The sequence below is a fragment of the Zingiber officinale genome, chromosome 3B (genome assembly GCF_018446385.1).
Source record: "Zingiber officinale cultivar Zhangliang chromosome 3B, Zo_v1.1, whole genome shotgun sequence".
NCBI classification, from domain to species: Eukaryota; Viridiplantae; Streptophyta; class Magnoliopsida; order Zingiberales; family Zingiberaceae; genus Zingiber; species Zingiber officinale.
The window spans coordinates 65,542,459-65,564,494 of NC_055991.1; the positions used below are offsets into that span (position 1 = coordinate 65,542,459).

The window sequence follows — 22,036 nt, forward strand, 5'->3', positions numbered from 1 at the left end:
CGGTAGAAGAATCTCGGATGAGCATATACATAACTCACTCGGTAGTGCAATCTCAGGTGATCGAGCAGGCATACGAACCTAAATTGTCAGGTGGGGCTGGGCTTAACATGGTCGGTAGAATAAGCACGGGTGAGCGTATACGTAACTCGCTCGGTAATGTAATCTCGGGAAATCGAACAGGTGTACGAACCTAAATTGTCAGAAGGGACCCAGCTTAACACGGTCGGTAGAATAATCGCGGGTGAGCGTATACGTAACTCACTCGGTAATGCAATCTCGGGCGACCAAACAGGTGTACGAACCTAAATTTTCAGAAGGAACCCGACTTAATACGACCGGTAGAATAAGTCCCGGTGAGCGTATATATAACTCACTTGGTAATGTAATCTTGGACGACCGAACAGGTGTACGAACTTAAATTGTCAGAAAGGACCCGTCTTAACACGGTCGGTAGAGGAAGCCCAGTCGGTAGAATAAATCCAGTCGAGTATACACATAACTCGCTCGGTAGTATAAACTCGGGCGGATATACTAACGTGCCTTTAGGAGGCTATTAGTAAAAAGTCGACCCGGCAAAATCTTGCTGGGCATAGAGACACTCACATTCATTAAATCTTATGAGCATAGCCAGTAAGGAGTATTACAACCAAATACCAGTGATGAATGAATAATATACAATCATATGGTAATTTAGCGGGAAACAACTGCTAGAAACTTCTGTAGGTTTGCAAGATGACAAAGAAGGTACATCTGGGGTACGAAAAAGATTCCTTAAAGTATTATTGCAGGTGCTTACGTCATCTCATAACAAACTCTAACAAACTGGGGTCCACTTCATGACAATGGAGGTTATATGAAGCTGTATAAAAAGGGGAATCCTCTCTGTTGGCTAGGTCCACGCACGCATAGCTCCACCATTGAAACTCTAAGTTCCATTTGAGTTCAATATACTTCTTCTTCCTTTTCCTACCTGAAAGGAGGAAAACTAACTTGAGCGTCGGAGGGCCTAGCCAGAGATTCCCACCCCGGTCTTTGGTCACTAACGTCTTGTTGATTGGCTGCGTGGTGTGCAAAAGACGATGGTATCCGCCGGAACCGTGAGCTGGATCTTCTTCATCACGGTGTTCTTATTTGTCGAAGTCTCCCCTAGATCGACTTTGGGTTTCTCCAATCTAGCTCCCACTTGCTATTCTCTTCGTTGAGAAGCACTTTCTGATAATATTTCTTCGAGATCTACTTTGGGTTTCTCAGATCCACTGTGATTCCCCTTCCCTGGAGTCACCATCTACTTGCTCCCCAAAGTCATTGTTCGTCACCCCCAGCTCTTCATCACGGTATGCTTTCAGATAGGATCAAATTTGGCACCGTCTATGTAACACACATGAAATATTTAAGCTATACATATGGGTACATTCCCTTTTAGAATAAAAGGGAAATGGAAATAGAACCAAAAAGAAATAAAAAGAAAGAGAAGTTAAGGTTTGAACCATGAACCTCTCATAATAGATAAAGCTAAATTGGTGCATGATAACCACTAGAGTCATGAATGATATATGAATAGAAAAGATTGGAAATTATAGTTAAAAGTAAGAGTATGATTAAGGAAGGGAGCAAGAGAAAATCAAGTAGCTTTCCTCCTCTTCCTCTTGGTTAAGAAAAGAAGCAAGCAAAAGACAAAGACAAGTTGTCTTTTTCTCCTTTCTTCTTGCTATTTTTGTGGGAATGAAGAGGGTGAGGGAATAGAGGAGTTAAGGGGATGAATTGGGACATTTTTCATCCTCATTGAGAATAAATAGGAATGAGAGAAGAGAAGGGAAAGAAAGTTTGGCTACTTCTTCCTCCTTCTTCTTCCTCCTCCTTCTTTCTCCTTCTTCCTCCTCCACCGAGACCTAAAGCTCTCCCCTCTCTCATTTCCGAAATCCAAGCTAAGGTTTTCTTCCTAAGAAAACTAATTCACAAGAAGGAGTCCTCAAGATCTACTCCTTACAAGCAAGAGAAGAAAAAGGGAGAACTAGGAAGAGAAGCTTCTTCTTCCTCTTCACAAGAGTACTTTCTTTTAAGAAAAAAAAACTAAGCAAAAAGTTGTAAGTATCCCCTCACCTGTGGTACAAGTTGTTCATGTGTTCTTCCATGAGATTAGATTGCTTAAAAACCTAGGGTTATTCTTGAAACTTTCGGCCAAGACATGAATAAAAGACTTAGAGAAGTTTAAGACCTAACTAAGCATGCTCACTATGTTCTTATGATATGTACCCTAGGATAGGAGGTTAGTTAATATTCTTATGCTTGTATGCTTACTTAAAACTTAGATTCATGTTATTAAACTTTTGGCCAAGGTATGAATAAAAGACCTAGGAAAGCTTAAGACCTAAACTAAACATGCTCACTATGTTCTTATGATATGTACCCTATGATAGAAGATTAGTTTGGTGTTCTTATGCTTGTATGTTGCTTAGAACTTAAATTAATGTTCATAAAGCTTTCGGCCATGATGGAAATAAATGCCTAGGAGAGGTTAAAAATTTAGTCTACCATGCTCAAGATTTGCTTTATGATATGGTATGAAGAGTACTTAGGGTTTTCACACTTATATGTTGATTGGAACCTAAATGCATGCCACCTTAGGGAATTAGGGTTTCGGCCATGATAGAAATGAAGGCCTAGAAGTGTTTAAAATTTAAGCTATCATGCTCATGACTTTCCTTATGAAATGGTATGTGGATTTCTTCGTGTTTCATGCTTGTATGTTGCTTGGAACCTAGATGTATTCCACCTTAGGGTTTCGGCCATGATGGGATTAAAGAACTAGGAGAGCTTAAAAACTTAGTCTAACATGCTCATGACTCTCCTTATGACATGATATGAAGCTAACTTCGGGTTCTCATGCTTGAATGTTGCTTGTAATCTAGATACATGTCTCTCTAGGGTTTAAGGGTTTCGGCCATGATGAGTTTTAGGGTTTAAGAAAGCTTAAAATAAAATCTAACATGCTCATGAATTTTCTTATGATATGATATGAAGTTAGCTTGATATTCTTATGCTTGTATGTTGTTTAGAACTTAGTTCATGCTCCTCAAGTTTCGGCCATAACCAAGTTAAAAGACCTAGGAAGCTTAGAACCTAAACTAAACATGCTCATGATGTTCTTTATGGTTTATGATATGAAATTGGTTTAGGGTTCACATGATTTTATGTTGCTTGTAACCTAGGGTTAGGCTTGGTAACTTTCGGCCATAAAAAGACCAAGGACCTAGGAAGCTTAGCACTTAACCAAAACATGCTCATGATGTTCCTTATGGTTTATGATATGAAATTAGTTTAGGGTTCACATGCTTTTATGTTGCTTGTAACCTAGGGTTAGGCTTGGTAACTTTCGTCCATAACAAGACCAAGGACCTAGGAAGTTTAGAACTTAAACTAAACATGCTCATGATGTTCTTTATTGTGTATGATATGGAATTGGTTTAGGGTTCACATGCTTTTATGTTACTTAAAACCTAGATATAATATCTTGTATGTTTCGGCCCTCCATGGAATTAGGGTTAAAGACCCAATTATGATTTTACTATGTGTCTCACATGCTATGATATGAATTAGGAGATGCTAGTTAATATTTTCCATGCATGATTATGTTCCCTATGATATATTATATGCTCATTTATGTATACTTATGAACCATGCATGATAATGACTCTTATGATGTGTTATATGCTCAAGTATGCATGTTTTATGATATGACAAGTAATATGCTCATTTATGTATGCTTATGAACCATGCATGATAATGACCCTTATGATGTGTTATATGCTCAAGTATGCATGCTTTATGATATGATAAGTAAAGGCCTAGGGTTGCTTCCCTTTTTGTTGGGACTAAGAGCACTCTTTATGATATGGCAAGTAAAAGCCTAAGAGTGGCTTCCCTTTTTGTTGGGACTAAGAGCACTCTTCATGATATGATAAGTAAATAAGACATGCTATTTTACTTTTTATGTGGTTTGTACCGGACCTTAGTGTCCAAGGGATGGGCTCCTTAGTTCGCCCCTAGGTCGACGAACGTTGTACGAACCTAGTATCCCTAGTAGGTTCGGGATTAGCTACCCCGTCCTAGGTATTGCCGCATTTATGTTATGTGGTACATAGCCGGGCTCCCCTCATGTTGAGATTATATTTAAGTATTATATGATATTTGTTTTAAAAGACATCTTGCACATGACATGACGCATATTTTGAAAGACATCTTGCATATACTTTTATGTTACGATATGATATGACATGATGCTCTTTTATGTTACGATATGATATGACATGATGTTCTTTTGTGTTACGATAATATATGACATGATGCTCTTTTATGTTATGATTTGATATGACATGATGCTCTTTTACGTTATGATATGATATGACATGATGCTCTTTACATAATATGATGTTTTAGATAATTATGTCTCCATGCTATATGCTTATGTGATTATGCTATGATACATGATTTTTGTGAGTAGGAAAGGATCTCACTAAGCATGTGTACTTATAGCTTACTTTCCTTGTACCACAGATAGAGGTAAAGGATGGATAAACTAAAGGAGCAGCAGGAGGGGCAAGAGTTGTGTGTGGTGGTGGCTCGGCTAAGAAAAAAAAAGAGACCTACTTATGTTAATTTATGTTGACATGAACTATGTTTACTTATGTTAATGTTTTGCATGATTACTTAGCACTTATGCATGCTTATGTTAGAAATTGATATCATGACTTTAGAAATTTAAAATTATGCTCACATGACTATAAATGTGTAGATAATTAATTATTGTGGTTAAAAGAAAAGAAATTAAAGAATATAGAAATAAATACTTCCGCTGTTTAGAAATAGATTTATATGCATGCATGTATGTTTCCCGTAAGTAACCCCGCCACCCAGCAAGTGGAGGGCGGGCATTACAAGTTAGTATCAGAGCCAAGTTAGCCTTCCCACTACACACACATCAAGCCTCCATCCTGCTGCTCCAAGTAAGAATCTCTGTACTTACTCTATTTTTATGCATGATAAGAAATGGTTTTAATATGCATGAACATAAGTATAACTGATATGATTTGCCTTTATGTATGATAAGCGATGTTTTAATATGCACGAATATAAGTAGGAATGATCATGGGCTTATGCTAGCCTTATTGTTATTTACGAAAATAGATATTGCTAGAAGACATGGTACCAGGACAGAAGAGATAGGGAATCCACCGGATCTGACACATGTAGTCACAGACCTCCAGCGTCAGATCACGGAACAACAACAAGTAATCACTGCTTTAATGAATCAGCAAGGAAACCCTGTCACCCCACCAACAAATCAGAATTCTCTACCCGTCATAGCTACAGCTGTACCGGTACCACCGGTAGCCCCTGTTCCAGTGGTCCAACAGGAGACTTACTTAATACAGTGGCTAAGACTGAAGTCGGAGAATTTCTCGGGTACTTGTGAGCCATGGGATGCCCAAGCCTGGTTCAAGACGGTAGAAAGTATAGTGGAACTGCTGGACTGGCTTGTACCAGAAAAGATCAAGTGCGTGTCATTCTGCTTTTCTGGAGACGCAAGAATGTGGTGGGAAAGGGTTAAGATCAAGAGACAAGTTAATCAGAAGAACTGGGCGGACTTCGAAGCAGAGTTCTGCGAGGAGTTTTTCCATATGCGGGTAACAAACCGACATTACGATGAGTTCACCGAGTTCCGGCAAGGTGACTTATCAGTTAACGAAGTAGTGAAGCGCTTCAATCGTCTCGCTCGCCTCTGCCCAGAGTTGGTCAGCACGGAAAGAGAAAGGGTCAGACTGATGCTGAAGATGCTCCGACTCGAGATAGCTTTGAATGTGGTCGGCGGAATTAATAGACCGCAGACTACCGAAGAGTTGGTCAGCAGTGCCCTGATCACCGAACACTATCAGAAGGCGATGAATGAGAGTAAGAATCAAGCACAGACAGAAGGACAGAAACCTCAAGGTACCAGAGCAAGATGGAAAGGAAACCCTAATGGAAAAAGGAAGCAATGGAACAACACTAAAGGAGGTCCAGCGAATAAGCAACCTAAGTACCCTCAGTTTACCACTTGTGGGAAGCAGCATTCTGGAGTATGCCACAAGGGTATGAGAAAGTGTTACAGTTGCGGACGGGAAGGACATATGGCAAGAGACTGCCCTACCCAGTCCCAGGCACCATCCCAGCAGTATAACCAGAACAAGAGTGCCCCCTCAAAGCTACACCAGATGTAAGCTACCATAAAAGGGACTCCGATTAGCCAAGGGAGATTGGAAGCCCCGCCTGTTACGACGAATGCCAGGGTTTTCTCTCTCACCAAAGAGGATGTGGCGAGTGCTTCTACAGTTGTCACAGGTCAGCTACCTATTTTTAGTCAGTTTGCAACTGTGTTATTTGACACTGAGGCGACACACTCGTTTGTCTCTACACCCTTCATGAAAAAGTTAGAGATGCCACCACAAGCCTTAAATGGCAAATTCTTAACAACCCTGCCTTTGGGAGAAGAAATGCCATCTACTCATATGTTGCGAGCTGCGCCCATCAAAATCGCAGTCAAAGAACTCTACTGTGACCTGATAGTGCTTGACATGCAGGATTATGATAGTATATTGGGCATGGATTTCCTGAGCAAGTACGGTGCTTCGATCGATTGTCGTAAAAGTAAAGTCATTTTCCGACTTGAAGCTGAACCGATGTTCGAATTTATTGGGGAACCAAGGAAAGAAACAGAGAGATTTTTATCAGCCATAAAGGAACAAAAGATGTTAGATAAGGGATGTACTGGTTTCTAGCACACGTGGTCAATACAAGTCGAGTCGAGGACCAGAAGCTAGAAGATGTCAATATGCAACTATCCGGAGGTGTTTCCCGATGAGCTACCAGGGTTAGCCCCTGATAGAGAAATAGAATTTGAGATCGAATTGATTCCTGGTACTAAACCAATCTCTAAAGCGCCTTATCGTATGGCGCCGGCTGAGTTGAAGGAACTTCAGGGACAGCTACTAGAGTTACTCGATAAGGGACTTATTCGCCCGAGTCACTCTCCTTGGGGAGCTCCAGTACTGTTTGTGAAAAAGAAGGATGGGTCTATGCGAATGTGTATAGACTACCGAGCACTGAATAATGTGACAATAAAGAACAGGTACCCTCTTCCACGGATCGACGACCTGTTCGACCAATTAAAGGGTGCAACCATCTTCTCTAAGATTGACCTAAGATCCGGCTATCATCAAGTGAAGGTGAAACAGGATGATATACCGAAGACGACATTTTGAACAAGATACGGACACTATGAGTTCATAGTGTTGGGTTTTTAGGGCCGCGAAAACTACTTTTTCACGTCACGGAAACCCCGAAACCCCCCCCCCCCCCCCCCGCCACCGGATCCGTGCGAAGAAAAATAAAAACAAAATACGAGTACGAGTTTCTAAAGTCTAGATCTACACTAGATAAGAGCATTACCCTCGATGCGATGACCTTCGCTATCCTAGTAGTCCAACGGTTTGCCGGATCTCAAGATCGTCAAAGTAGACAACCCTCTAGAAGTATCCACACGAACAAAATTAGGTGGAGGGGACCAAACAAAGGTGTGCTAGCACCTAGGATGTTCAGCCAAGAGTGGAGAGGGAGAGCTTGAGAAGAGCTTGAGGAAGAAGATGATAATTACTTCATAAATGAAAACTCACAATCACATTCATGTGGCCGGCCACAATAAGAGGAGTTGTAACCTCCATGGAATGCCAAGAGTCACAACTCTTGGTAACTCCCATGAGGTGGCATCCCACTTAAGCAATCATGATGATGTGGAGCATCATCATTGGCCCAATCAATGCCAACTTACCAATGAGGTGGCATAAAGTCAAGTCAAACTTGACTCTTCATCTTCCTCTCAAGTCAAGTCAAACTTGACTTAATCTCTCTCATGGTTGATCTAATCCAACAAGTTAATTCAAGCCAATTTAATATAATGAATCTAATTCATTTAATTAAATTGATTCAATGAGTGATAATCTAAATTAGACTCATTGAACACATGAATCAACATGAGTCCAACTCAATTAGCCTAATTAGGATTACTCTTAATCCAATTTGATTCATCACATGAATCTAATCCTCTTGGTTCATCATATGAACCTAATCTCCATCTAATTGTCCTTAGTGTGTGACCCTATAGGTTCTTGTAGCGTTGGCAATGCCTCTATCATTTCGGAGCATAAGTAATGAGCGGTATCTAGCAATACATCATTACTACCCAAGTTACAAGAATGTTGAGATCCAACATCACCTTGTGACTACTAATTGTGACTCCTCACAAAATATGACAAGTGTCCTTCTATCATAGACATCTAGATTGATCAATGTGAGGCATAGACCGTGTCATCCTCTGACCAATCTAAATCTTGAACTCCAAGTAGACTCACTAAATCAAATAAGCTCAATATCTCATATTGACTCATTTGGGCATGGCCATGCACTTCATGGTCTCACTCTATGAAGAATATCGATGTCGCTCCCATCATATAGGAGGGATAGATCTCATCTACATCACTCACATCCCTCTGCATAATTCGTTACATACCCAGTAATCGCCTTTATAGTCCACGCAGTTACGGGTGACGTTTGATGAAACCAAAGTACATAACTCCTTATGTAGGGAACCATGGTGACTTCAGGTCTAAGGACTAGTAGTCATACTAATAGCCACATGAGAAAGTATATGACACTCATATAACGATCCACGATACTTTCTCATGGCGGGTCATTCAGTATACATTCTCCAATGCATACCCATGTGTCAACTTGATATCTCTATATCCATGACTTGTGAGATCAAGTCATCAAGTTGACCTACATGTTAGTCTTATTGCATTAACATTGTCCCTGAATTTTAATACTCGACTAGGAATGATTAAGAGTAGTGTTCCCTAATCATCTCACTATCGGTTTAACTAACCGATTGATATAGGTGAGAACCTTCTACTCAAGGACGCTATTATACTTAGTTTATTTGGCACCAATATAAGTAAGTATAATAACCAAAACAAATGCCTTTATTTATATATAAGAATATGATACAATAAGTCCATAATACAATCATCAAATGATTGGCTCTAGGGCTCTAACTAACACATAGTTATGCCCTTCAGAGTGACAAATGCTCCTTCTATATTTATGGATCTGATGAATCGGGTGTTTATGGCATATCTTGATAAATTTGTGATCATCTTCATTGACGATATCCTCATCTATTCAAGAACCCAAGAAGAGCATGCTGAACACCTGAATACCGTACTACAGATTCTTCGAGAGAAACAACTATATGCAAAGTTCTCCAAATGCGAGTTCTGACTCGATCGAGTATCATTCTTGGGTTATATTATCTCTAAGGACAGAGTAATGGTAGATCTGAACAAAATCAAAGCTGTGAGTAACTGGAGCAGGCCAAATAATGCCAGTGAAATCAGAAGTTTTCTTGGGCTAGCAGGCTACTACAGGAAGTTTGTAGAGGACTTCTCCAAAATTACAGCCCCTATGACCATTCTCACCAAGAAGAACAAAAAGTATGAATGGACGGATGACTGCGAGAAGAGTTTTACAGAATTGAAAAGGAGACTGACCAGTGCGCCGATCCTTACTCTTCCGGAAAGTAACAAAGGCTTCGATATGTACAGCGATGCTTCCCTATTAGGACTTGGAACTGTACTCATGCAAGATGGAAAAGTCATTGCCTACGCCTCTAGACAACTCAAAGAACATGAAAGGAATTACACCACTCATGACCTAGAACCAGCAGCCGTGGTCGTCGCTCTCAAAACATGGAGACATTATTTATATGGAGCCTAGTGTAAGATTTATACCGACCACTAGAGTCTGAAATATTTCTTCACATAGAAAGACCTGAATATGAGACAACGCAGATTGCTCAAGCTAGTCAAAGACTATGACTGCGAGATCTTTTATCATCCAGGAAAAGCGAACAAAGTGGCCGATGCACTCAGTAGGAAGTCCTGTGCCACCTGATGTCGCTATTTTAAGTTCGAGGACGAACTTTCTATGAGGTATGGGGTACTGTAACACCCACAAAATATTTAAGCTATAAATATGGGTACATTCTCTTTTAGAATAAAAGGGAAATGGAAATAGAACCAAAAAGAAATAAAAAGAAAGAGAAGTTAAGGTTTGAACCATGAACCTCTCATAATAGATAAAGCTAAATTGGTGCATGATAACCACTAGAGTCATGAATGATATATGAATTGAAAAGATTGGAAATTGTAGTTAAAAGTAAGAGTATGATTAAGGAAGGGAGCAAGAGAAAATCAAGTAGCTTTCCTCCTCTTCCTCTTGGTTAAGAAAAGAAGCAAGCAAAAGACAAAGACAAGTTGTCTTTTTCTCCTTTCTTCTTGCTATTATCGTGGGAATGAAGAGGGTGAGGGAATAGAGGAGTTAAGGGGATGAATTGGGACATTTTTCATCCTCATTGAGAATAAATAGGAATGAGAGAAGAGAAGGGAAAGAAAGTTTGGCTACTTCTTCCTCCTTCTTCTTCCTCCTCCTTCTTTCTCCTTCTTCCTCCTCCACCGAGACCTAAAGCTCTCCCCTCTCGCATTTCCGAAATCCAAGCTAAGGTTTTCTTCCTAAGAAAACTAATTCACAAGAAGGAGTCCTCAAGATCTACTCCTTACAAGCAAGAGAAGAAAAAGGGAGAACTAGGAAGAGAAGCTTCTTCTTCCTCTTCACAAGAGTACTTTCTTTTAAGAAAAAAAACTAACCAAGAAGTTGTATGTATCCCCTCCCCTATGGTACAAGTTGTTCATGTGTTCTTCCATGAGATTAGATTGCTTAAAAACATAGGGTTATTCTTGAAACTTTTGGCCAAGACATGAATAAAAGACTTAGAGAAGTTTAAGACCAAACTAAGCATGCTCACTATGTTCTTATGATATGTACCCTAGGATAGGAGGTTAGTTAATGTTCTTATGCTTGTATGGTTACTTAAAACTTAGATTCATGTTATTAAACTTTTGGCCAAGGTATGAATAAAAGATCTAGGAAAGCTTAAGACCTAAACTAAACATGCTCACTATGTTCTTATGATATGTACCCTATGATAGGAGATTAGTTTGGTGTTCTTATGCTTGTATGTTGCTTAAAACTTAAATTCATGTTCATATAGCTTTCGGCCATGATGGAAATAAATGCCTAGGAGAGGTTAAAAATTTAGTCTACCATGCTCATGATTTGCTTTATGATATGGTATGAAGAGTACATAGTGTTTTTACACTTTTATGTTGATTGGAACCTAAATGCATGCCACCTTAGGGAATTAGGGTTTCGGCCATGATAGAAATGAAGGCCTAGAAGTGTTTAAAATTTAAGCTTTCATGCTCATGACTTTCCTTATGAAATGGTATGAGGATTTCTTAGTGTTTCATGCTTGTATGTTGCTTGGAACCTAGATGTATTCCACCTTAGGGTTTCGGCCACGATGGGATTAAAGACCTAGGAGAGCTTAAAAACGTAGTCTAACATGCTCATGACTTTCCTTATGACATGATATGAAGCTAACTTAGGGTTCTCATGCTTGAATGTTGCTTGTAATATAGATACATGTCCCTCTAGGGTTTAAGGGTTTCGGCCATGATGAGTTTTAGGGTTTAAGAAAGCTTAAAATCAAAACTAACATGCTCATGATTTTCCTTATTATATGATATGAAGTTAGCTTGATATTCTTATGCTTGTATGTTGTTTAGAACTTAGTTCATGCTCCTCAAGTTTCGTCCATAACCAAGTTAAAAGACCTAGGAAGCTTAGAACTTAAACTAAACATGCTCATGATGTTTTTTATGGTTTATGATATGAAATTGGTTTAGGGTTCACATGCTTTTATGTTGCTTGTAACCTAGGGTTAGGCTTGGTAACGTTCGGCCATAACAAGACCAAGGACCTAGGAAGCTTAGAACTTAACCTAAACATGCTCATGATGTTCCTTATGGTTTATGATATGAAATTAGTTTAGGGTTCACATGCTTTTATGTTGCTTGTAACCTAGGGTTAGCCTTGGTAACTTTCGGCCATAACAAGACCAAGGACCTAGGAAGTTTGGAACTTAAACTAAACATGCTCATGATGTTCTTTATGGTGTATGATATGGAATTGGTTTAGGGTTCACATGCTTTTATGTTACTTAAAACATAGATACAATATCTTGTATGTTTCGGCCCTCCATGGAATTAGGGTTAGAGACCCAATTATGATTTTACTATGTGTCTCACATGCTATGATATGAATTAGGATATGCTAGTTAATGTTTTCCATGCATGATTATGTTCCCTATGATATATTATATGCTCATTTATGTATATTTATGAACCATGCATGATAATGACTCTTATGATGTGTTATATACTCAAGTATGCATGCTTTATGATATGACAAGTAATATGCTTATTTATGTATGCTTATGAACCATGCATGATAATGACCCTTATGATGTGTTATATGCTCAAGTATGCATGCTTTATGATATGACAAGTAAAGGCCTAAGGGTTGCTTCCCTTTTTGTTGGGACTAAGAGTACTCTTTATGATATGACAAGTAAAGGCCTAAGAGTTGCTTCCCTTTTTGTTGGGACTAAGAGCACTCTTCATGATATGATAAGTAAATAAGACATGCTATTTTACTTTTTATGTGGCTTGTACCGGACCTTAGTGTCCAAGGGATGGGCTCCTTAGTTCGCCCCTAGGTCGACGGACGTAGTACGGACCTAGTATCCCTAGTAGGTTCGAGATTAGCTACCCCATCCTAGGGATTGCGCGCATTTATGTTATGTGGTACATAGCCGGCCCCCCCCCCTCATGTTGAGATTATATTTAAGTATTATATGATATTTGTTTTAAAAGACATCTTACACATGACATGATGCATGTTTTGAAAGACATCTTGCATATGCTTTTATGTTACAATATGATATGACATGATGCTCTTTTATGTTATGATATGATATGACATGATGCTCTTTTATGTTACGATAATATATGACATTATGCTCTTTTATATTATGATATGATATGACATGATGCTCTTTTATGTTATGATATGATATGACATGATGCTCTTTTATGTTATGATATGATATGACATGATGCTCTTTACATGATATGATGTTTTAGATAATTATGTCTCCATGCTATATGCTTATTTGATTATGCTATGATACTTGGTTTTTGTGAGTAGGAAAGGATCTTACTAAGACTGTGTGCTTATAGCTTACTTTCCTTGTACCACAGATAAAGGTAAAGGATGGATAAACTAAAGGAGCAGCAGGAGGGGCAAGAGATGTGTGTTGTGGTGGCTCGGCTAAGAAAAAAAACAGAGACCTGCTTATGTTATTTTATGTTGACATGAACTATGTTTACTTATGTTAATGCTTTGCATGATTACTTAGCACTTATGCATGCTTATGTTAGAAATTGATATCATGACTTTTTAAATTTAAAATTATGCTCACATGACTATAAATGTGTGGATAATTAATTATTGTGGTTGAAAGAAAAGAAATTAAAGAATATAGAAATAAATACTTCCGTTGTTTAGAAATAGATTTATATGCATGCATGTATGTTTCCCGTAAGTAACCCCGCCACCCAGCAGGTGGAGGGCGGGCGTTACACTCTATGGGAATCTTTACCTGAATCTGAGACTACGTGATGGAGGACGCTGGAAAGCTGACGACCATTACTCTAACACAGGAGGAATTGGAGAGGCTCATCAGCGCAAGAGTGCAAAAAGTGTTACAACAACAACAAAAAGCGAATACGGGAGGTACCTTGCCCATTGCAGTAAATCCTACAATTTCAACCTCGGATCATCAGAAAAATAGAGGTATGGAAGAAGAGGATTTTGCTTATATAACCCTTGCTCCTAGTTCTCCTACTCGACACCCTCAAGCTTTTTCTGTATGCCTATGGAGCAAGGAGGATGAAGACCGGTACTTCAAGAGTCTTCGGGTGAAGCGCCTATAAAGGAGAAATGTAAAGGGAAGATGGTGGTCAGGGATAGTTCCCTCGAAAGAATTGTTACACCATTTGCTCAAAGGATTCTTGACGACCCATTACCAAAACATTATCAGTATCTCAATATTGGAGAATACTCTGGAACTACCGATCCGAAAGATCATCTTTCTAAATTTGAGAGTGCGACTCTGCTACAATAGTTTTCTAATGGGGTTAAGTGTCGAATGTTTCTTACTACTCTCGGGGTAGTGGCTTAAAGATGGTTTAAAAGATTACCAGAGAATTTTATTTGACACTTCAAGGATTTTTGAAAAGTGTTTCTTCATCATTTTTCTAGTAATAGAAGGTATCATAAAATACCTTGGAGTCTTTTCTCTATCAAGCTTGGGCCCAAGGAAAGCATTAGAACTTATATTAAATGATTTAATCAAGTAGCCATTGATGTCCCTAATGCCACCACTGAAATTCTGGTGAGTGCTTTTTCTCAAGGGCTCAATGATAATGATTTCTTCAAGGACCTAGTACGAAATCCTCCAACTAATTTTGATTTATTAATTGAGCGAGCAACTGAATTTATTAATGTTGAAGAGGCTCAAGCAGCTCGCAAGAAGGAGAATGTTGTGCCTATTTCGGTTCCAACTAACGACCGACCCATAGCTCCTGTTCATCCACCCAGGGGTCCTCGTGCAGCTCCTCCTCCACATCGTCAACCTAAACTTAGACCTCAAGCAATGTAGCATGTGGGGGTGCCACAAGAAATCCTAAGAAGGTGGTGTACGTATCATATGTCGGGGACTCATTACATAGAAAATTGCTTTTCCCTAAAGAACTAGAGGACAAATGATGCCAGATATCGTAGACGATCTCCCAACCGGCAATCATACTCGAGACAAGGCAACCCGCTTAAGCTAAAATATCGGGCAACAGAACCATAGTCAGGAGTATTGCAATTACCAGGTGAGCCACCTCGAGCGCCCAAACAAATACAGCCAGAGATAACAACTGCTCGGCAATAAGAGAATCGCAACAGTATCACCCGAGGTAATATCAATATGATAACATGCGGGCTCTCAGTTAGTTGGGGTTAGAGAGAGAAGCTCTGGCATCTCTCTAGAACTCTGGCAAACTTCTCCACCGGTGAGGAATGAGGGTGAGTGACTGTTGCTGGGAAGAGAGTACGGACGAGAAAGGGGTGTCAAAGCCCTTAGAGAAGGCATATAGCGGTAGGTGGTGGTGTAACCTCCCTATGGCACAGTGCCGGCGGGAGGTCACAGGTACTTGAGGGAGCCTTCAGACCCCCAGACTCACCTGCTCAATATTTGTTCAGAGAGCGCGGCTCTCCCGTCGCGGGTTGTGGCGGCGACATCTGCTGGCAGATTGAGGGGCTAGAGGTCTGTGGTCCCGCAGCAGGAGGTACAATCGGGTGGCACGGGGTGCAGGATAGCTCCAGATGCAAAACATCACATAGATACAAGCAAGCACAGCACACAGAAGGACACACAGGCACAGATACCAGGAGACACTTATACCGGAGAAGTGTGGAAGGTGATCAGGCACTGGCGACGCTGAGGGAGGAAGGAATTAGAAGAAGCGCGCCTACGCCGAGTGGAGCGCCTTCTGGGGAACCTTTGCCTTGAGTGTCAACACTGCAGCGCATCATTCCTGCACACAGGAACAAGCACAGGCACAGATAATAGTAGACACGTTGTATCAGAGAAGCTTCGATGGCGATCAGGCACGGACGACGCCGAAGGAAAACGGAATCAGAAGAAATGCTGCTACAGTATCGCTGAGAAGCGAGTCCTCTGGAGGTACCTTCGCTTCGAGTGTCATCACAGCAGGTGCCGGAGGGGAAGCTGCCGGCGGAGGGATGTAACACCCACAAAAAGAAATTATAAGATAAGTATATGGGTGTTATTTGCTTTAGAACATAAAAGAAGAAGAATCAAAGAAAAGAAGAAATAAGAGAAATAAAAAGAAGAGGTGAAGGTTTGAACCTTGAACCTCCCACCAAGGATAGAAATAAAATTTATGTATGTTAACCACTAGGATAATGAATAATATGTGAAAGGGAAATGATGGGAATTGTAGTTGAAAGTAATGTTAAAATTTAGTGAAGGAACAAAGGGAAAATCAAGTGGCTTTCTTCCCTTGTTTACCTCTTGGTTAAGAAAGAAAAGTAGCAAAAGACAAGTTGTCTTTCTCCCTTTTCTTCTCTATTTTCGTGGGGTTTAAGAGGGAAGTAAAGAGATGAATTTAGGGAAAGGAATGAAGACATATTCTCATTAAGAAAATACATGCATGAATTAAGGAGGAAGGGAAGCAAAGTTCATTTTGGTAACTTCCACCTACTTAGCATAAAAGGGAAAGGAACTAAAGGATTTCATTTTTTTTTCCCTTCTCCCTCATCCTTGCCAAGACTAGCATCCTCCTCCCTCATCTCCACAAGCCAAGTTTAGGTTTCTCCCTAAGAGAAAACTAAACTACAAGAAGGAGCCTTCAAGGTGTGCCTTTCCAAGCAAGAGAAATCGAAAGGAGTGCTAGAAGAAGAGGCTCCCTACTTCCTCTTCACCAAGGGTACCATTTCTTAAAGATTAACAAGTGATTTCTAGGTAAGCTTCCACTTACCTGTGGTACAATAGTTTGTATGGTTTTTCATGGAGTTAGATCGCTTAAGAACCTAGGACTTTCCTTAAGAAAATTCGGCCAAAAGAAGAAGAGGAGTTTAAGAAAATTGTAACTAGATATGCTTACTATTTTTCTTGTGATATGTATTTTATGTAAAAGGTTAATCTAAGGTTTCCATGCTAGAATAAATGATGAAAACTTAGATCCATAAGCTTTAAACTTTCGACCAAGCATGAACAAGAAGATTTGGTAAGTTTAAGACTCAAACAAAGCATGTTCCTTATTCTTGAATTATGTAACCTATGATAATGATGTTGTTAACTTTTTCTCTTACTCGTATATTATTGAAACTCCATTTTCATGCCCATGACTATTCGGCCATGTAAGAAGAAAAGGCTTAAGAGAGTTTTAAATTTAGGGCTAAGCATGCTAAGATTTTTCCTAAGACAAGGTATGAAGTTTTATGCCATGATTGTATGTTAGTTATAAATCCTACTTCATGCTTATAAGGATTCGGTCATGATGGGATGTGAAGTCTAGGAAAATTTAAACTAAGGCTAGGAAGCTCATGACTTTCTTGATAAAATAATATGAAACTAGTGGATGTTTTTATGGTTGTTTGTTGCATAGAATTTTGAGTAAATGTAACTTTCGGCCACACTAAGTTTTAAAGCTAGTAGGTGTAGATTTTTAACTAAATTTATTCATGTTGCTCCTTGTTATGATGTCATGAAAATTGTGTAAGGTTTTTCCATGCTTTTAGGCCATATGAAAAGTAAAAACCTAACTCACATGTTTCGGCCACCTTGGAATTTAAGGACTAGGAAAACTTAGAACCTAACTTATATATGTTCATGATGCTTCTTGTGGTAAGTACTATGATATATAGTTATGGTTCCATGCTCTTATGCCACTAGAAATGTAGTACATGTTTATTAGGGTTCGGCCAATAATAGTACAAAGGCCTAGAGAAAAATGTGAAGCCAACTTATATATGCTTATGATGCCTTGTGATATATGCTATGAAATGTAGTTGTGGTTACCATGCTCTTATGCCATTATAAACCTAATTCCATGAGTTGTAGGTTTCGGCCACCTTGAGTTAAGGAGTCTAGGAAGCTTGGAATTTAAAACTAATAGGCTTATGTTGTTTCTCACGGAAAATGTATAAGATATTGGCTTAAGGTTCAACACTTCCATGCTACTTGTAACCTAGAAGGAGACATGTTAGGGTTCGGCCATGATAGGTTTGGGAGCTTAAGGAACTTAGAAACCAAACTAAATATGCTTAAGTGGTTCCTTATGAAATATGATATGATATGTGTTTAGGGTTTACATGTTTGCATGTTACTTAGAACTTGTTTGCTCTACATGTAAGGTTTCGGCCATGAAGAAATAGAAACCTAGGAGGGCTTAAAAATTTAGGTTAACATGCTTATGACCTTTTCATATGCTAGTATGTGAAGATATCATGAGATTTTTATATTTGTATGTTGTTTAGAGATCATGCCTCTATTCATGACTTTCGGCCATATAAGTTTAGTGACCTAGATGTACCTCACATGCTATGAATGAATTATGAAATGGTATTTAACGATTCCATGAATGGTTGTCTTTTTTTTTTATGATAAGTGATTATGCTCCTTTATGTATGCTTATGATCCATGTATGTGCTATGTGCTCAATCATGCATACTTTAGTATATGATAAAAATGATATGTTCATTATGCAAGCTTATGTTTCATGCATGTGCTGTGTGCCCAAATATGCATGCTTTATGATATGCTAAGTGATAAGTTCATGATGTATGCTATGATCCATGCATGTGCTGTGTGCCCAAAAAAATGCATATTTTATGATATGTCAAGAAACATGATATGCATGTAAGAATAAGAACTACGATATGTATGACATGCTACTTTACTTTATGTATGGCTTGTACCAAGGGTGGGCTGCATAAGCGCCCCGGGGTCGATGGACTAAGAAACGGGCCTCGTTAGGGATGGGCTCCTAAGTGCCCCTAGGTCGATGGACTAAGAAACGGGTCTAGAAATTATGCCTTGTAGGGTTCAAGACTTGCTACCTTGGACCTACATAGGACGCGCGCATTTATGTATGTGGTACAATTCGGGATCTCAATCATGTTGAAATTATGTTTAAGTATGTATTGTATAAGTTTTCAAAGACATGTTGCATATGTTGCATGATATATGTTTAGGACTTTACCTTGCTTATGATTTATGATTATGCCATGATTTTTATGATGATGTTATGCTATGACAGGATACACTTGATGATCACGTTTATTATGCCATTATACTTTATGTTATGTATGATATGCCATGATATGCTGCTTGATATGTTGAAATTGTCTTTATACCTTATGATTTGTGATTATATATGCTTTACGGTTTTTGTGAGTAGGAAAGGAACTTACTGAGCCATGAGTGCTCATAGCTTACTTTCTTGTACCACAGATAAAGGCAAGGAATGGATGTACTAGGGGAGCAGTAGGAGGGCTTGAAGGATGTGTGCCGTAGTGGACTGGCTAAAAGAAATGACCTGCTTTCATTTAATAAGAAATTTTCCATGTTGATGTTTTTTTACTTTATGACTCCATGACTTTAAGTATGTGTTTGGTATTAAGACCCAAAATTTATGATAAGTATGCTATGTGGACCTTTTATGTCTATTGTGATTTTTAAGTAAGAAAAAGGTTTTTAAATTCTCTAAGTAAGACTTCCGCTGTGTTAAGTATGTATGTGTCGCAAAGTAACCCCCGTCGCCTTAGCAGGAGGGGCGGGGCGTTACAAGGGAAGATAGGGACGACGATCATCGATCACTGCACCGATCGCTGTGCCAACGGGTATCTGCCCAAATCCTAGCATCGGCCAATCACAGAGAAGCACATATAAGATAAGGATGCACAGTTCTCGAGGTGGGTTGAGCTGTGTATTTTGAATGCAAGCATTATTGGATCGGGTCAGGGGGCCAACATTTGTTAATGCAAGATCCGCCACCCATTTAACTTACGCGGCACTGTAGCATCAGTTGTTTAGCTTCCAGAGCGTTGGGGTCAACGGAGCCTTGGTTTTGTACCACGCATCTGAGTCAGCAGTTAATTGACTGAGTCAACTGAGTCTTGAGGTGCCCGTGAACGGTCAGCTAAAGTCCTTCACAGAAACCAGTCAAAGCACGAGATCTGACGGTTGTGAGGTGCTCGTGCACTGTACATCTTCTTGGTTGGAATCCTGCGAAGCCAGGTGGCAGGGCTGCTGCAGCCGCCGGCTACCGGCAAAACAACCTCTGGCGATCGAGTGCGTGCATGGAGACCAGTGGCGAGCAAGGGCTCCATCGCAAATCCAGAGCCATCTGGCACCACAAAACACTGGTTGGACCTCTTCAAGGACAACCGTCACTGTAACGGAGATATGACGCTCAGTAGGATGCCGAAGCAGGGAACCAGTGCGGTTCTCTCACTCAATTATATGGAACCAATTGAAAAAGCTATGGAACACTGCCTGATAGGGAGATTCATTGGACGCTTCTTGGGATGGCGTGCACTTCTAGAGCTGACGCATCGCTAGATGGCACCGCACAAGATGTTTCACCACCACACCCTCTGGTTAGTTTTTAAATTTGAAACGAAAGAGGATACTGATCGTGTGCTGCAGGGTGGTCCTTATGTGATGCATGGCTGTCCTCTATATGTGAAGCTCATGCCACAATGTTTTAGTTTCCAAATCGAGCCACAAACGCAGATACCACTCTGGATGCAAATATTCGGACTGCCACTGGACTGCTGGACACATTCAGGCCTCAGCAACGTTTTGTCAATGGTCGGCAACCCTCTCTATACAGATCGAGTTACCAAAGTCAAGGACAGGATCAGTTTTGCTAGGGTCTTGGTCGAAGTGGACATCACTAAACCACTACCAGAGAGTATCCCAGTCACCCTACCGGATAGTAGAGAACTAGATTTGCGGATTACCTTTGAAGTTGCCCTCAAACTATGTTTAACATGTAATAAATTGGGGCACTATCAACTGAATTGTCCTATGCTGGAGAGGAATGGATCAAAGATTGTTGATATTGGGCCAAGCAACCTGCGAAAGGAGCAGTATCTGAATGTGCAAAGGCTAATGGAAGAGGCGATAATGGAAGAAGGTGAATTCATATTGACATATACGCAGGCTGCAATACAAACTCATACCTAAAGAACCGGCACACCCCAGACTGGCACACATACTGAATTTGCAATACCTGCTGGCACGCTACAATAATGAACGCTGAGTGGAATTCAAAAATATATTAGACAGAAAGAAAAGGGCAAAGAAGTTACTGATACAAACAAATCGGCAGGCTCCACAGCAGATCACCAAGTTTAGATAGTGGAGAAGCAGAAACCGGTTCAACAAGAGTGCTTATCACTTAACCACATTGCAACTAAGGTCAACACTGTAGCTCCCAATAAATAGACTGGCCTGATGACAAATGGACAAGGAGCATCATCGTCACACCATCAGCGCAACCAGAAAGATCAGATAGCAGCACCTAGCATAAGAAAAGGCCACTGCTTGGGGTTCAAGATGATTAGAAAAAGGGCAAAATCAGTGCATCAAAAGTCTAGACACAGGAGCAAGCAGATCCAACACCATATTCAGATGCAATCAGTAGGGATGGCAGGTGTTGGTACAAGGAACTTCACTGATACTATTCCAGTTGATCGAAATCAGGGAGATGAGGGGCACTGTAGCATATCAGACAGTGGAATGCTGAATAGACAATAGAATAGTGAAGTTGCACAGGGCCATGCTAGCCAAAGGATATCAGATATGCAGGGGCTTAACCAGAAGCAACAGAGCACATCAAATACTCAAAATATAGATCAAACTATTCCTAGGATAATACCTGCACAGAGGCCTGTACCAGTAGTTTATGAAGATCAACAAGGCAAGGCTAAGGGTCGTATGGTGACAAATCCAACTCCAAAGATAGTGACAGGTAGAGCCACAATGAGACAATTCTAATCAGCAATGTAGAGAGACAAAATGAGAGTGGGCTTCAAAGTTAGTAATCATAGACCTCAACCAGTACGCAGTAAACTCAGTACAAGGAAGAAGCAGAATTTGTACAAGGCCTTTGATTTGCACCAAAACTTGGCTCAGGAGTTGGTACAACAATCAGTCATGGCGTCTGCCACTCCTCAACTTAACAGCAAGAAGGGAGAATGCATTAGGGACACAGTAGAGGTGGGGAATCTTGAAAATAGGCACTACCAAACCACTACTCCTATTGGAATGTCAGACACTAGGTAGGATACTCAGATTGGTGATGATCACTGCTCCTATGGGAGAATGCTCTGCCAA

General features: G+C 40.0%; 1 protein-coding gene across 1 annotated transcript in view; it reads left to right on the forward strand.

The window, feature by feature from the left end:
* The window catches only part of LOC122054924 (histidinol dehydrogenase, chloroplastic-like), a 32,556-nt gene extending 12,302 nt beyond the window's left edge, over positions 1-20,254 (forward strand). Inside the window, exon 9 of the mRNA XM_042616339.1 lies at positions 19,931-20,254. Coding sequence (XP_042472273.1) covers positions 19,931-20,254 — 324 coding nt within the window. The remainder of the gene's footprint in view (positions 1-19,930) is intronic.
* The last annotated feature ends 1,782 nt before the right edge of the window (positions 20,255-22,036 follow it).